Source organism: Eimeria acervulina, genomic scaffold (genome assembly GCF_000499425.1).
Source record: "Eimeria acervulina Houghton genomic scaffold, Eah_scaff285, whole genome shotgun sequence".
Classification (NCBI taxonomy): Eukaryota; Apicomplexa; class Conoidasida; order Eucoccidiorida; family Eimeriidae; genus Eimeria; species Eimeria acervulina.
This window is the reverse complement of record NW_013549917.1, coordinates 6,098-19,496: the sequence shown is the minus strand read 5'-3', so window position 1 is coordinate 19,496 and position 13,399 is coordinate 6,098. Positions and strand designations below refer to the sequence as shown.

Genomic DNA, 13,399 nt, shown 5'->3' with positions numbered 1-13,399 from the left:
CTCTCGCAATAGAGACGTCTCTATTTGTTGTTTCTTTGTAGAGGGGGAAAGGCCTCGAGGCCGTGCGTTTGATTTGGCAGGTGGCGGGGATCTGTGAAGTGCACAGACACCCCAGCAGCAACCTGCGCGGCGTCCGCAGCTGCAGCAGCAATGACGGCAGCTGCAGCTCTCCTCCCAATGACAGCTGCACCCACAACCAGTGCTAACTGTTTGAACAGCAGCAGCAGCACCATTGCATCAATGGCTTCTCGTCGCTCTTCAAAGGGGGCTCACCCGCCACAACCGATTGAGAGCCCGCTTACGCAGGACAGCGCCCATGAACAGCAGCAGCAGCAGCAGCAGCAGCAGCAACAGCAGGAGCAGCAGCAGCAGCTCCACGATGACCGACAACAGCAGTGGCAGGAAGGCTCGTCGGGGCAAGGGGATTCGAATGCTGCTTCCCCATCCCAGCAGCCTGCAGAGCTAGGAGACACAGCAGCTGCGGCGTCTGCTGCTGCTTTGCGACCATTTGCTGCACACCAGGGTGCGCAGCAGCAACTAGAGCTGCTGCAGCAAGCCCAAGGGACGCAGGGCATGCAGGGCCCCGCTCACGTCCCGGGGCGGCCCTCCTTGGCTGCTAAGACTTCATCTCTGCTGCAGCGGAAGCAACAGTTCTACAAAGTAGGTTTGCAGCCTTCTTTAGAGAGTTTGCAGTTTCTTGCTATGTCTATCTTTGTGTCTTTTTTGAAAGAAGCAGCATATACGCAGCACCCGCTACATGTACAGTGGCCGTCTATGCTGTTGCTGTGGAGTGAGAGCAGCAGCAGCAGCAGCAGCAGCAGCAGCAGCGGAAGCAGCACCTGCAGTTTCTCTATTTATTTGCGTGTTGTGTAGCTGCTTATGCCCGCAAGAGCAGCTGCTGGTGTTTGCATGCATGGGTTGCTGCTACAGCAGCACTACCGGTGCTGCTGCACCAGCTGTAGCAGCAGCAGCTTGCATGCGGGTGTTGCGTTTAGCTGGGAGTTTCTAAGGAGATTGTGTTTGTGTGTGTGCTGCTGCATGCAGACGAAGATGTGCCCATGGTTCTCCCGAGGCCGCTGCGATAGAGGCCCCAGCTGCCAGTTTGCACATAATACCTTAGAGCTGCGGGCGAGCCCAGACCTCCGCCGCACTTCTCTTTGCCCGCGTTTGAAGCAGCTTGGCCGCTGCATTAACAGAGACTGCTCCTACGCTCACCAACCCCAGGAACTCAGAGCCACAGGGTAAGCCGCACTACCTGCTGCTGCCCCTGCTGCAGCAGCAGCAGCAACTGCAACTGCAGCAGCAGTAGCTGCTGCTGGGGATGCTGCTGCTGCTGCTGCTGCTGCTGATCGGCAGCTCCCGCACTTCTTGTTTCTCTCTTGCATGCACGCCGTTGGGGCTGCTGCTGCGGCTCCATTACTGCTTGCTGCTGCAGTCCGCCTCGTTGCACGCGCATGCATTGTGTCTTTTTTGTGGGGCTTTGCTGTTTTGCTGCAGGGAAGTCTACAAAACGGCGCTCTGCGTTAAGTGGCAGCTGGGCCGCTGCGCTGTGGGCAACCTCTGCCGACACGCGGTAAGCACCGCCTCCCCTGCAGAAGCAGCAGCACCAGCACCAGCGGCAGCAGCAGCAGCAGCAAAAGGTGTGTGTATAGGCTTAGTGACAGCGGCAGCAATGGTCGTTTGCGTGTTTTGTTGGTTTGCTGCAGCACGGCCCCGAGGAAATGCGTGGAGTCACAGTGGCGCCAGCAGCTGCCCCGAAGAAGGGCCTGACAGGTTCTGCAGGAGCAGCAGCAGCAGCAGCTGCTGCTGCTGCTGCTGCTACCCCTTGTGGTTTGGGGGCTCTTGCGGAGCTGGGAGAAGGGGAGGTGAGCAGCAGGAGCAGCTTGGGCAGCTCTTCGAGCAACAACAGCAGCAGCAACAGCACCTGCACTTCCTCTCCTGCTCCTTGCCAGTCTCCATTCTCCTTCTCAGGGGGAGCGGCAGCGGGATGTGCAGCAACAGCAGCAGCACTGCAGCAGGGGGCCCCCCAGGACAGGGATCTGTTAGATATAGCGGCGCGCCAAGACATGGAAGATAAGGCTCAACAGGCAATCCGCGGCCAGCACCAAACCGACAACAACCGGCAGCAGCAGCAGCAGCAGCAGCAGCAGCAGCCAAAGGGGGGGCCGAACTTCATTCCAGGAACTGCGCCTCCCCAAACAGCAGTGGGGCCATCCTGGGCTTTTGAAGGAGGGGCCCTTTGCCCAGACTACCCTGTACAGGCACCCGCGGTCAATGCGAGAGAGCAGCAGCAGCAGCAGCAGCAAGGGCGACTTCTGGGGCAGCATAACAAGACACTGGTGCAGCAGCGCCACCTCTCGGGACAGAAATCAGCAGCTCTTCCGCCGCTCGCTCGGAAGCTGCCGAAAGGTGTGCAGCGACAGCTCAGGCAGCAGCAGCAGCAGCAACAACAACAACAGCAACAGCAACAGCAACAACAACAGCAGCAACAGTTGCTGCTGCTGCATTCGCAACGCCAGGGACGGTATAGCCATAAGGAATTGCAGCAGCAACAGCAGCAGCAGACGGCGCAAGGTCATAGGCGGAGGCCTCTGCTGCAGCAGCAACAGCAGGTGCAGACATCCCACCAACTGTACTCCTGGATGCCGCGCCAGCAGCGGCTTCCATGGGACGGCATGCAGCAGCAGCGACAGCAGCAGCAGCAGCTGCCGCAGAACCAGCTTTGCGGGAGTCTTCAACATATTCTTTCACAACAACCCAGCCTACCCCAAGAAGCCGTGCTACTTCTGCAGCAGCAGCAGCAGCAGCAAACAAACGCAGGAGTAGTGCAGGATGGCATGTGGCAGCCAGACCAGCAGCAGCAGCACCCTCTACACCCACTGGCCCAAGACAGCGCTACGGTATTTGATAGGGCTCTTGGCGCAGACCCCGCGAATTCGTTGCTGCAGCCTCTGCAGCAGCAGCAGCTGCAACAACAGCTGCAGCAGCAGCTGCAGCTGCAGCAGCAGCAGAGAACGGCAAAGGATGCAACCTTCGGTCCGCAGCACGCACAGCAACAACAGCAGCAGCAGCCTCCTGCATGGAAGGCGGAGAGGCTTTTGTCTCTGTGGGAGCAGCCAGATGTTTGTTGGAGCGACAACAGCGAGATGCAGCAGCAGCAGCAAGGGCCTGCAGCAGCCCTTTCGAGTGGTACTGGCTTTGTGGATAGCTCTATATCAGACAGCCTGGTGCTTCTGCCTCAGCAGGGCATGCAAGGTCCTGTCCGTGAGGGGATGCACCCGGAGCAGCAGGAAGAGGAGCAGCAGCAGCACGGAGACCCTCTGGAGGTGGTGTGTGGGGGAGGCGGAGCAGCAGCAGCAGCAGCAGCGGGAGCAGGGGTAGGTGGAGCAGCAGAAGGGGACGGAGTGCAGCTGATGTCTTTTGTATCAGGAAGCGGAAGCAGCGGGGTACGGCCAGTGCCTCTGGATGCCCCTGACTGCAGCCGTGCATTTCAGGCAAGCGGGGAGAGCCCGTGTTCAATATTATTTTCAGGGCCTCAGTTGTTTAACGTAACAGCAGAGGCAGAATGATTGGTAGGCCCTCAAGAGGGGCTTCTTCCTTAGCTGTTTGTTTTGTTTGCTCGGAGCCAATCCAGGAAGAGATGGCCTATTATTGGGGCGCAGGTACCGTTTCGTGGCTGTCTCTTTTGCAGAGGGCGCATGCGGTTCTTGTCTCCTCTAAGGCCCCCTCCCCTCTTATTTTCTGTTGTTGTCTCCCCCACATCCTTCAGACGTCATGTGTTTCTTTGCATATGTGATTTATATTTATTTCATTTGCACATTTCATTCGTAGACTGCTTGTCTCCGTTGTGCATGCCCCTTGTCTCCCCGTCCACCCGTTATTATTAATAATAATAGTGATAATAATAATAATATTATAATAATAATATTAATATAATGCCCTTGTCTTGTGTACACCCGCAAAGACTTTGTCGGTTATGTTCTCTTGGGCGGTTTTTTACGTCTTTGCCGAATCTGCAGCAAACAGCATGTTGTACTGCCGGGCTGATGGCTAGAAGCAGCAGCAGCACCAGCAGCAACAGCAGCTTGAGCTGTTAGGCACTACATTGATTTTTGCAGCTTGATTGATTAGCGTTTCTAGAGTTTATTTATTTACACGGATGTGGGACATGCATTTTTGCCCTGCTGTTGCAGGGTTTGTTATTGAGTTACATTTTTGTTTTTAGTCTTGTTGGCTCGAGCTCCACATTGCATATTCTATTCATTTATTGAACGCGGAGCACGCCCCTCTTTGTTGCTATCAGCAAAGGCCAGGGACGCCGTGTTTTTGTTGCCTGAAACCCTGCAGGCTGCCGCGGCGCAGCCCCAACGGTCTTAATACAGTGGCATGCAATCTTTTTTTTTCTTGCATTTATTCAGCTATCGTTGCTTTCGGTTTCAGTTGTCTAGACACAAAGGAGAACTCGCAGCTATGCGCGTACAATAGGCAGCTACACGCCCTTAGTGCTACCGCATGCAGACGTTGTAGAAAGCAGCTCAATTGCATGCAGTATATATTCAAGAGAACAACTGAAACGGAAGAGGATAGACAATAGCTCTCCCTTGTTATGCCGTGAGAGGGCGCAGATGATTTAGCCTTGGCCTAAGAAGTAGCTGTCTTCTTGTTTTTCATGTCATCAAGTGTCGCTCTAAGTAGTTGCCCTTTTGTTTTCTTTTACACCTCTTAGTTGCGGAGGCGCTAAGACCCCTTCAGTATTTAGCAGGAGATGAGGCCAGCAGCACGCCAGCAACATGGAGCCTTGGGCTCTTTTCGGTGGCACTTACGCAGGTCCTGAATAATAATACCATTTTATAGATGTTAAGTAGAAAGAGTAGTTCGTACATCCCAAACCCCAAAGGGAGATGCAGTATTTTAAAATACTGAATAGGAGGAGTAGTACATACATCTTAAAACCCAAGTAGCGGCATAAACTCCACAAGCTTACGTCTCAAAGTGTTGTCAATGGAGCGACAGCCCGCTGCCACCTTAGCTGCTGCAGTCAGAGGGCCCCGTTGCTCTTCCTGTTGCCCCCCAGACGCGCAATGCAAGTAGTCCTTATGCAGACCCCATAGAGAGCTTTGAGCCTTTTCAAATTCACTGAGAGTTAAGCGGTGTTTTGCTGAGTGAGTGGAGGGAGCGCTAAAGTTCAGGGGATAAGGATTTTCGGCGTTGTTCAAGTTAGCCCCGAATGAGGCCTGTCCCAACCCCTATATAGAAGGGCATCTCTTAAAATGCCACAGTTGTTTCTGTAGGGTTTTATTTTAAAACGCAGGAGACGCCGGAGTCTTCGATTGAGCCCGCCCACAGCTGAGCAATTGTAGGATGAGGGCACGCACCAACGGCTCCTCCTTAACTGTAACACGTATACTGCAGCAGAGTCTACTGGAGGCTCTTGTAGGGATGTGGCGTTGCAGAAACCATGTTGATGCTGACGCAGAGAGAAGATGAGTAAGATTTGATGTATTGCAACACACGTTGCTGCAGAGAAGTCTACGCTCCCAGGTGCTTTTCACTGTCCAGCCAGGGACGGCTCAATCAACGCAAGAGAACGAAGATATGAAGGGGGTAAGAGCCCCCAAAACAGAGAAGGGAAACACAAACTGGAAGGGCAAATGCTACCTCATATTTGCCGCCGCTACTGTTGTGCAGTATCCCCTGGCAGGAGGCTGAGTCGGTGGCCTGGCCATTGTTCAGAAAGGCAAAGGCCTGTGCCTTTACCCTATCATCTTAGCCAAGTTGGAGTACGGGTACCCCCCACTAGTTAAAAATATGCGCTGAAGGGAAGCCAACGAGCAACTTCACAGCGGTCGTAAGGCGAGGCTCTGATGCAAGCGAAGGCAGGGAGGGCGCAGATCACAGCAAGAAAATACTCAGGGCGTCAATCTGTCTTAATTATTTCTCTAGGTATGAAGTATCAAGCACTGCCCAAGCTTGTTGTTGGTGCGTTCAGTTAGAGTGTCAGCCACCGCGCTGTTCGCAGTGGCTCCATAATATGTTAAGAAGCTTCTGCTCTCTTTCAGTAATAATGTTTTTCGGGAAGTTGTGAGGCTCCCACTTAGAATAATGAATAATTGAGCTATGCTCTCTGTTGTTACTGAACTTGAAAGGGTGATGAAGTAGGCATATTTGCAGACTGTGTACACAGCCACTTAAATTCTATCAAAACCTATCTCAGCCCCTACTAAGCAATCTATTGACAGGGCCTTGCAGCTCCTGCTGCAAGGCAGCCCCAAGTGCAAGCATATCAGGGCCCCGTTTTGATGCGCAAAGCCGCGCCTTATGGAGTTATTGAGCACTGAGCCGGCCCTCAGTAGCCAAGCTACCCTGAAATAGAGACGCATAGAGCAGCTTCCGACAGATCTGGCTGCATGGTTGGCTGCATGGGTAGCTTTAGTGTGGCCCTCTGAAAGGCTCTGGGCATTGAAAGAACTATGCAGCCGAACCAAAGTCAGCAAGGAAAAGGTCAAACTGTACAGACTGTTACAAGGTACCGACTAGCTGAGGTGTGTCAGATGCTCTCTAGTGTACATCCTGCAGCGTAAGAACATTGACTGCACTGCGCATACACTGCCTTACTTGCAAAAATAGAAGCTGCTATACACAGCCAGTATAATGCGCAGACATTGGGGTGTATAGAGACTGCGGTGTCTACAGATGCAGTGAGCCGACAGTGCTGTTCGACAGGTCTTACGCCAGTCGGGCGAACGCGTATCTGCTCCTGATGATATTGATCTACAATTCAGGGTTTTTACTCAATAACAGAAGGATAAAGGCCAAGCAATAGCACTGAAATAACTTAGAGGTCGCAGTGTGGATACAGGCGAACAGCGGGTGTGCCTAAGCTCACTGAGGACCCATGGCAGGAGCTGGGGTGGTGTGGTTATCTATATTGCATGGACGGGGGGGTTAGAGCGTTTATTTGTATTCTTAGAGTTAAAAGAATGGTTTAAAACAAATAAATAGACAAAGAAATGCAAATATATGCTGCAGATTTAAGCCAGTCGCTCCAGGGGCTGCGGAGTTGTAGAGCGAGAGCAGCACGTCTGTCCAGGCCCTCCACCCAACGGCCCACGGCTTCCCTTGACCTTAATACAAGTGCGTAGGCATATAAATACCTCAATATGCTTCTCTTTTGTTTATTTCTATCATTAATTCACTCATGCCTGCCTTAGGACACCCCCTTTTACTGGCTGTCTTGCAGCTCTGCCGGTGTCGGCTGCGCTCGCAGGAGCCCTGTCTCAGCTAGCCAGGGCTTGAGGTCTCTTTCTTTCTCCTCCCTCGTGCGCCTAAATAAGTTTAAATGCAAAGGGGTTAAATGTTTCACACAAGCCAAGGCCCCTGAGGATCTATAAAGCCCGATGCGCCCGCCCTCCTTGCCCCTTGTCCGGCGCGCGAGCTTAGGCGTGCTGTCCCTTGAGGCCCCTTTGTGTTTCTGCAGCAGCAGCAGCAACAGCAGCGGCTGCAGTAGCACCAGCAGCTGCTGTTGCTACTACACTACTCTCCCTGCTTCTTTCTCTTTAAGAGGGCTCGGTGCCGAACCGCCCCTTCACGCTGCAGCTCCCCCAGCCGCAGCAGGTCCCTATGCATTTCCTTTCGCCTTTTCTTCCCCCTGTGAACGCTGAAGCTAACCACTGCTTTAGGCATGGATTCATCAGGGGGGCCCCCCCCTCCTGAGCAGGGCCCCTGGCCAGGTGACACCCGAATGGCATCCCTGCAGGAAACAGCAGACTCAGCCGGGCCCTGCGCCACGCAGAGGCCGCACGGGGGGGGGCCCCTCCCTGTCCCTGTCTCTTACAGCACTGGTTTGGGAGGGGGGGGCCCCCAGGCAGTTTTTCAAGGCGTTGTCTCCCCAACTGTCTCTTGCTCTCCTAAGCCGCTTGAGCAGCAGCCCCCAATGAACCAGGGGGGCCCTCCTATGGGTCCAGTACCCTTGCAGCCCGAGCCCACGGATGGGGCCCCAGTCCCTCCCTGGCTGCTGCTGCCTCAGCGCCACCAGCAGCAGCAGCAGCAGCATTTGTACTACGAAGGCCAGCAGGTGGTGCAGCAGCAGCTGCACCAACAACGTCCCCCAGTGCTGCAGCAAGGAGGGGGGGCCCCAGGGCCCCATAACGGGGAGGCCCCCCATGCCCCTGTGAACATGGGGGAATTGCCTCCATGGCAGCCTTCACTAGACTGCTCTGCTGAGAGAGGCGTCTCCTTTGGGTGTGCGAGCCCCTGCATGATGCCTGCTCAGGCGCCCCCCCCTTATGGTGTCTCCCCCTTAGCCTCGGGGCCCTTTGTGGGAGACGTACCCCATATATCAACTCAGCAGCATCTTCAGCAGTGGCAGCCCGGAGCAGCAGCACAGAATGACGCCTTGCAGCCTCCCCCTGCTGCTGCTGCTGCTCCTCCTGGGCCTCCCGTTGCTCAGTTCCCCTTCGGCATGTGCATGGGGGCCCCTCAGGGGCCCTCAGGAGGCCTGAAAGGATGCCCAGAGGGGCCGACAGGTGGGGGACCGTGGCAGCCTATGCAGCAGCAGCAGCATCACCAGCAGCAGCAGCAGCATCCACCTCCGCAGCAGCAGCGGGCACCGCAGCAGTCTCCTCAGCAGCCGCACGTGAGTGGCTTGCAGCAACCTGGAAATGGTGGGGTGTATGCGCCTATGGGCTTGGCGGGGCCCCCTCTACCTAAAGCAGAGAGTAGGGGCCCCCGGCCACCTAAAAGTGGGGGTACCTTTAGGAGAAAGGCAGACTCAACTGTCGAGGGAGGGGGGCCCCCTGCTCCTTCTTCAGGCACAAGGCCCGCTAAATTCTTTAAACAGCACTCCCCAGGTAAGGGGGCCCCCAAGCCTAGGAGCAAGGGGGGAGCCGCTCAGGGGGTTGCCCAGGAAGATGGCGCCCCCAAGGACTCCAGCCAGTCGGTCTCAGTGGGATGCCATGGGGCCCCCGGGGGCCCCCCACCTCATGGGGGCCCCGTGCGGCAGGCCCCCCTAAGCGGGCACAAGCAGCCCTCAGGCGCATTTGAGAAGGGAGAAGGAGGCGGGGGGCCCCCCAAGGCGACCCCCCGTCCCCGAGCGGTGCGGCCTTCGGAGGTGATGGCTAAGATGTATTTTCATCGTAAGAAGGAGGCGTGGAGAGCGGAGCTGTTGATAGAAGGAACGAAGAAACAAAAGTCTTTCTCTTGCAGGGTGAGGAAGGCTAGGGATGCGTCTTCTTGCCCCCTACCTGAGCATACACCCCAACACATACACTGCACAAGAGGGGGGACCCACGTCCCTCTTCTCTCCATCTCTCAGTTGTGCCGCTGCGTCTTTTGCCGGAGCCTTGTGGGTTTGTTGTTGCTCAGATGTATTTGGCTATGTCGTTTTTTGCTGCTGTGCACATGGGGCATGCAGCAGCAGCAGCAGCAGCAGCATCTGCACCTGCAGTGTCTGTACACCTCGGTGTTGTGTGTTTGCCTGTCTGTTCAGCTGTACGGCTACGAACGCGCGAGACTAATGTGCGAGTGGGCCCGCAAGTTCGTCTTGCGCACAAGCCGATTGCCTACAGATGAGGAGACATGCACTTCCTTGGCTTCTCTAATGAAGGAACCGCTGCCGCCCCAAGTGCCCCCCGCCCTACCCTACGGGCACAGCGACGCTGCAGCGCCGGGAGCCCCGGGGGCGCCGGGAGGGGCCCCCAGCGGGGGGGCCCCCGGAGGGACGCAGGTCCCCTTGCCCAGCTCAGGAGAGGCGAGCCAAGGCAAGAACCCTGAAGAGGAGCGGGAGCAGCAGGCTGCAGCAGCTGCACCAGCGTCAGTAGGGTCTGCTGCTGCTGCTGCTGCTGCTGCTGCTGCTCATGGGACGGGAGGGGTTGCTGCACGGGAGGGCCCTTATGGAGGAGACGTTGGCTGTATGCCCAGCGCTAAGGGCCCCCCTCTTGAGCCTCGGGCCTCCGGCGGTGCAGGTGTATGCAAGAAAAGGAAAGACGCAGCCAAGAGCGGCGAAAACACCACAAAGGTGCGAAAGGGTAGCGATTGCCCCGGTGGGGGGGCCTCTTCTAAGAAGGGCCAGGCGCCGCGGGGGGCCACCGATGGACCTTCGGAGGGGCCCCCCCTTCCCCAAGGCCCTCGGCGAGTCGCACGCAATGACTTAATTGGGGGGCCCACCAACGGGAAGGTAGCGGCTCCTGGGGACAACAGGGCAGAGGGCCCCGCCCCGATGGTGTCTCCACATCTTTCATTCAAGAACCCAGAGGCCTCGGCCGGTGCATACACCGCTGCAGGAGGGCCCCATCCGGCGGGGGCGCCCCCAGCTCAGGAGCTGCCGCTTCCAGAGTGTGCTTCGCCCTGTCTAGGAGGGGCCCCCCGTGTAGGAGGGGCCCCCCAGGAGGAGGCTCCGGGGAAGTCGGGTGATGTGGGCTTTCGAGCACCCGATGCATGCGGAGGCGAGGGGCTTAGCCCCAGTGCCAATCCTTGGTTTGAAGAACTTGAGCAACTAAAGAAGATTAGTCGGCCTAAGGGCGGGAGAGCGAAGAGGTTTAATGTGGGGAAGAAGCCTTTTAGTGGTGTCCGGGGCATTTATTTTCAGCAGGGTCTCTGGAAAGTCAAGTACAGAGGAGAACAAGAAGAAGCCATGAAGCTCTTCCCCTATAGCCCAGGCGTACGCAGCACCTCCACAGAGAGCGAGGCCCCTCTACTCCTACTGGCAGGGCCTCCGGTCTACGCGCGTAGCCTTTACGGTTTAGGGTTTAGGGTTTGCGGGTTAGACGCACAGCGTGCAGCGCGCCGTAAATGGTGCAGGAAGAAAAGAAGCCCGTTGCTTAGGGATTAGGGTTTAGGGTTTATGGTTTAGGGGTGCTGGGATGCTGCAGGACGAAAAAGATATGAAGTCCCAGTTTGAACTGGCGAGATCTTTTCTGCGACAAGTCATCGACAAAGGACGCCAACTCCACGATAGCGATGGAGAAGGTCTTTCTGAGGATGAGCCCGGTAAGGCATTTCAATAAGACGTACATCTTATCGTACTACCTCCACTGCTGTTGCTGCTGCTGCTCGTGCTGCTGCTGTTGCAGTTGAAGGTCCACAGAAGCAGCTGCACGCTGCAGTTGCATGAGGTGCAGTAGACTGCCTGCAAGGTAACTGTGGTTGCTGCAGCAGCTTCTTGTCCTGGTGGTGTTTGGTGCATGCGGCTTGCATCGCAGCGTGGCTTGTACGGGGCAGCGGTTCTTCTAAATGGGCTTGTAAGAAGGATGGGAGCGCCATTTGCACAAAGACAGAGCAGCAGCACCGCCCCAAATCCCCTCAAGGTCAGCAGGTGCGTCGCCGTCCTCCTTCCTTGTCGAGTAAGGTGCCCCGCGGGGGGCCCCCAACAGACGCTACTAGAGGGGGCCCCCTTCTGGGGACCCCAGGAGACTGTCAGGGCCCCGGTGGTGTGGGGTCCTACTTCCCACATGGGGGCCCCTTGCAAGGGGACGGCGTGCACAACATGTCTAGATGCGTCTCTGCCTCGGGGGGCCCCTTTGCGCCTAAGGGCCCCGGGGAGGCCCATGCGTGGGTTCAAGGCACATCAGGAGACGGCGATGCAGGTGAGCTGCTGCCAGAGGATGAGGGAGGAGCAGACGCGGAGGGGGGCAGCAAAGCTGATGGTTCAATCCCTTGGGGAGGGCCCTCGTTCTCAGATGCCACAGATGCCGACGCAGCAGCAGGGAACCGCCCCCCGGAGCTGCAACTGCAGCTGCCCCTAATGCAATGCAGAGGCGTCTTCACTACTGCGGACAGCCCCATGTGCGGGAGGCCCTCCCCTAAAGAAAGATCTCCCTTTTCAACAGAAGCCAATACGGGTTTCTTCTCAGCTGTCACAACTACAGCTGATGAGGCCCTGCCGGTGACCAGCTGCAATGCTACCGAGGGGCCCCCAACAGCTCCAGGACCCTGTCCATCCAAGAGTTCTGGTGCCCTTTACAATGCAAGCTACTTCTGCTGCCAGCCCTTCGCTGCCCCAACAGACGGCCGGGGGCCCCCTCCCCCTGCTCCCGCCAGCATCTCGCGGGCACCCGACGGGGCCCCCATGATGCCCCTTTCCACCAATCCGAGTTTGCAGGAGGCGGAAATGAGTCTGCCTCATGGCGAGTTTGTCCCGCCAAGCCACGAAGGGGGCCCCGGAGGGCCCCTACCACCGACACTTCCGTACCCTGTTGGGGGCCCCCCACCGATTGTTGCTCCCCTCCCTCTGTTTCAGCCTGCGGAGGGCCCCCCCAAGAGTCCCGAGAGTTTCCTTCAGTTTCGCCCTTTTGTAGAGCAGCAAACAACTCAGCTTGAGACCTCTCTGGGAGAAGAACTCCTGTCTGTGGCCGGGTACTCCTGTGGCTTCGGCTTCAACGCAGACAGCTCCCTTTCCGCGAAGCAGCAGATCATCCAGAACTCCCCGCTGCTGCCGAGCAGGCAGCCAAACGGAATGCTGCTGCTCCCAGCGCACCACGACCCAGCTGCAGGTGCAGCCAAGGGGGCCCCTTTCGGGCCCCCAGGGGGGGGTCCCTGGGCCCTCGCCAGCCCCCTCACTCTCCACAAGCCCAAAGAAGACACCAGAAACCGCAGCACAGCTGTCGGCGCCCCCGATAAAACAGAACCTCTGGGGCAAGGGGCTCCTGGTAGGGCCCGCAGCGAAGCTGTGGGGCCCCGCCCCCCAGCAGCACTTCCTTGGGTTGTTGTGCGTCCCCGAGAAGAGGAAGAGAAGGCCCTGACTCCCCTAGCAGGCAAGGCTCCGGGTTATTTGCTGCAGGGGGCCCCCATGGGTTGTGCGTACATTCCGCATCATGCCAACTAAGTGAGTCTGCTCCGGTGTCTTCACTTGGGGTAGTGTCCCGACAAGCTGAAGATGAAGAAAGGCCTGCAGCAACGCTTAACGAAGCCCAAAAGGGGTCTGTCGCGCTGCGCAGCGCGGAGGAGAGACACAGATTTGTATGGGTGCGCCGCATGTTGACTCTGAACCGCATGCGTGCTGTAGAGAAACAGGCAGTGCTGCTGTCTGTGTGATTTTGCTCTTCTTGAGGGGAGGTCCCTGGGCCTCCTCTGTGCGTTAGTTAGTACTTGAAACACGAGCCCCATCCACACTGTGGGGGGCGTGCTGCCCAGCAGCCGGTTACACTTTGGTTTTCTCTCGACATCGCGAGCGTCTTCCCTCAAGAAGGGCAATTCCGTCGCCCTTCTGTTCGCCGCGGTCTATGTACACGTGTGCCTTTCAGGCTTCTTAACGGAGACCCCGGTGGGGCCCTCCTTGCAACTCGGCACATTTATGATTCCGTAGCTGACACACTTCGAACGGGGTGAGGTCTTGTTAGGACGGCAAAGGTTTAGAGTTTAGGGATTTTAGCTGGGTGTTCAGAGCCGGAAGCTAAGAGGTCCC

General features: G+C 57.1%; 2 protein-coding genes across 2 annotated transcripts; both read left to right on the top strand.

The window, feature by feature from the left end:
- Window positions 1-240: 240 nt before the first annotated feature.
- EAH_00030720 (hypothetical protein, conserved) lies at window positions 241-3,569 on the top strand (the record flags this gene model as incomplete). Its single annotated transcript, XM_013396132.1, has 4 exons — window positions 241-660; window positions 1,045-1,241; window positions 1,498-1,573; window positions 1,707-3,569. 4 exons carry the CDS (start codon window positions 241-243, stop codon window positions 3,567-3,569), a joined length of 2,556 nt encoding a protein of 851 aa, XP_013251586.1.
- A 4,112-nt stretch (window positions 3,570-7,681) lies between these two features.
- On the top strand, window positions 7,682-13,029 carry EAH_00030710 (hypothetical protein, conserved; the record flags this gene model as incomplete). Its single annotated transcript, XM_013396131.1, has 5 exons — window positions 7,682-9,205; window positions 9,488-10,657; window positions 10,869-10,986; window positions 11,199-12,761; window positions 12,854-13,029. 5 exons carry the CDS (start codon window positions 7,682-7,684, stop codon window positions 13,027-13,029), a joined length of 4,551 nt encoding a protein of 1,516 aa, XP_013251585.1.
- Window positions 13,030-13,399: the final 370 nt, after the last annotated feature.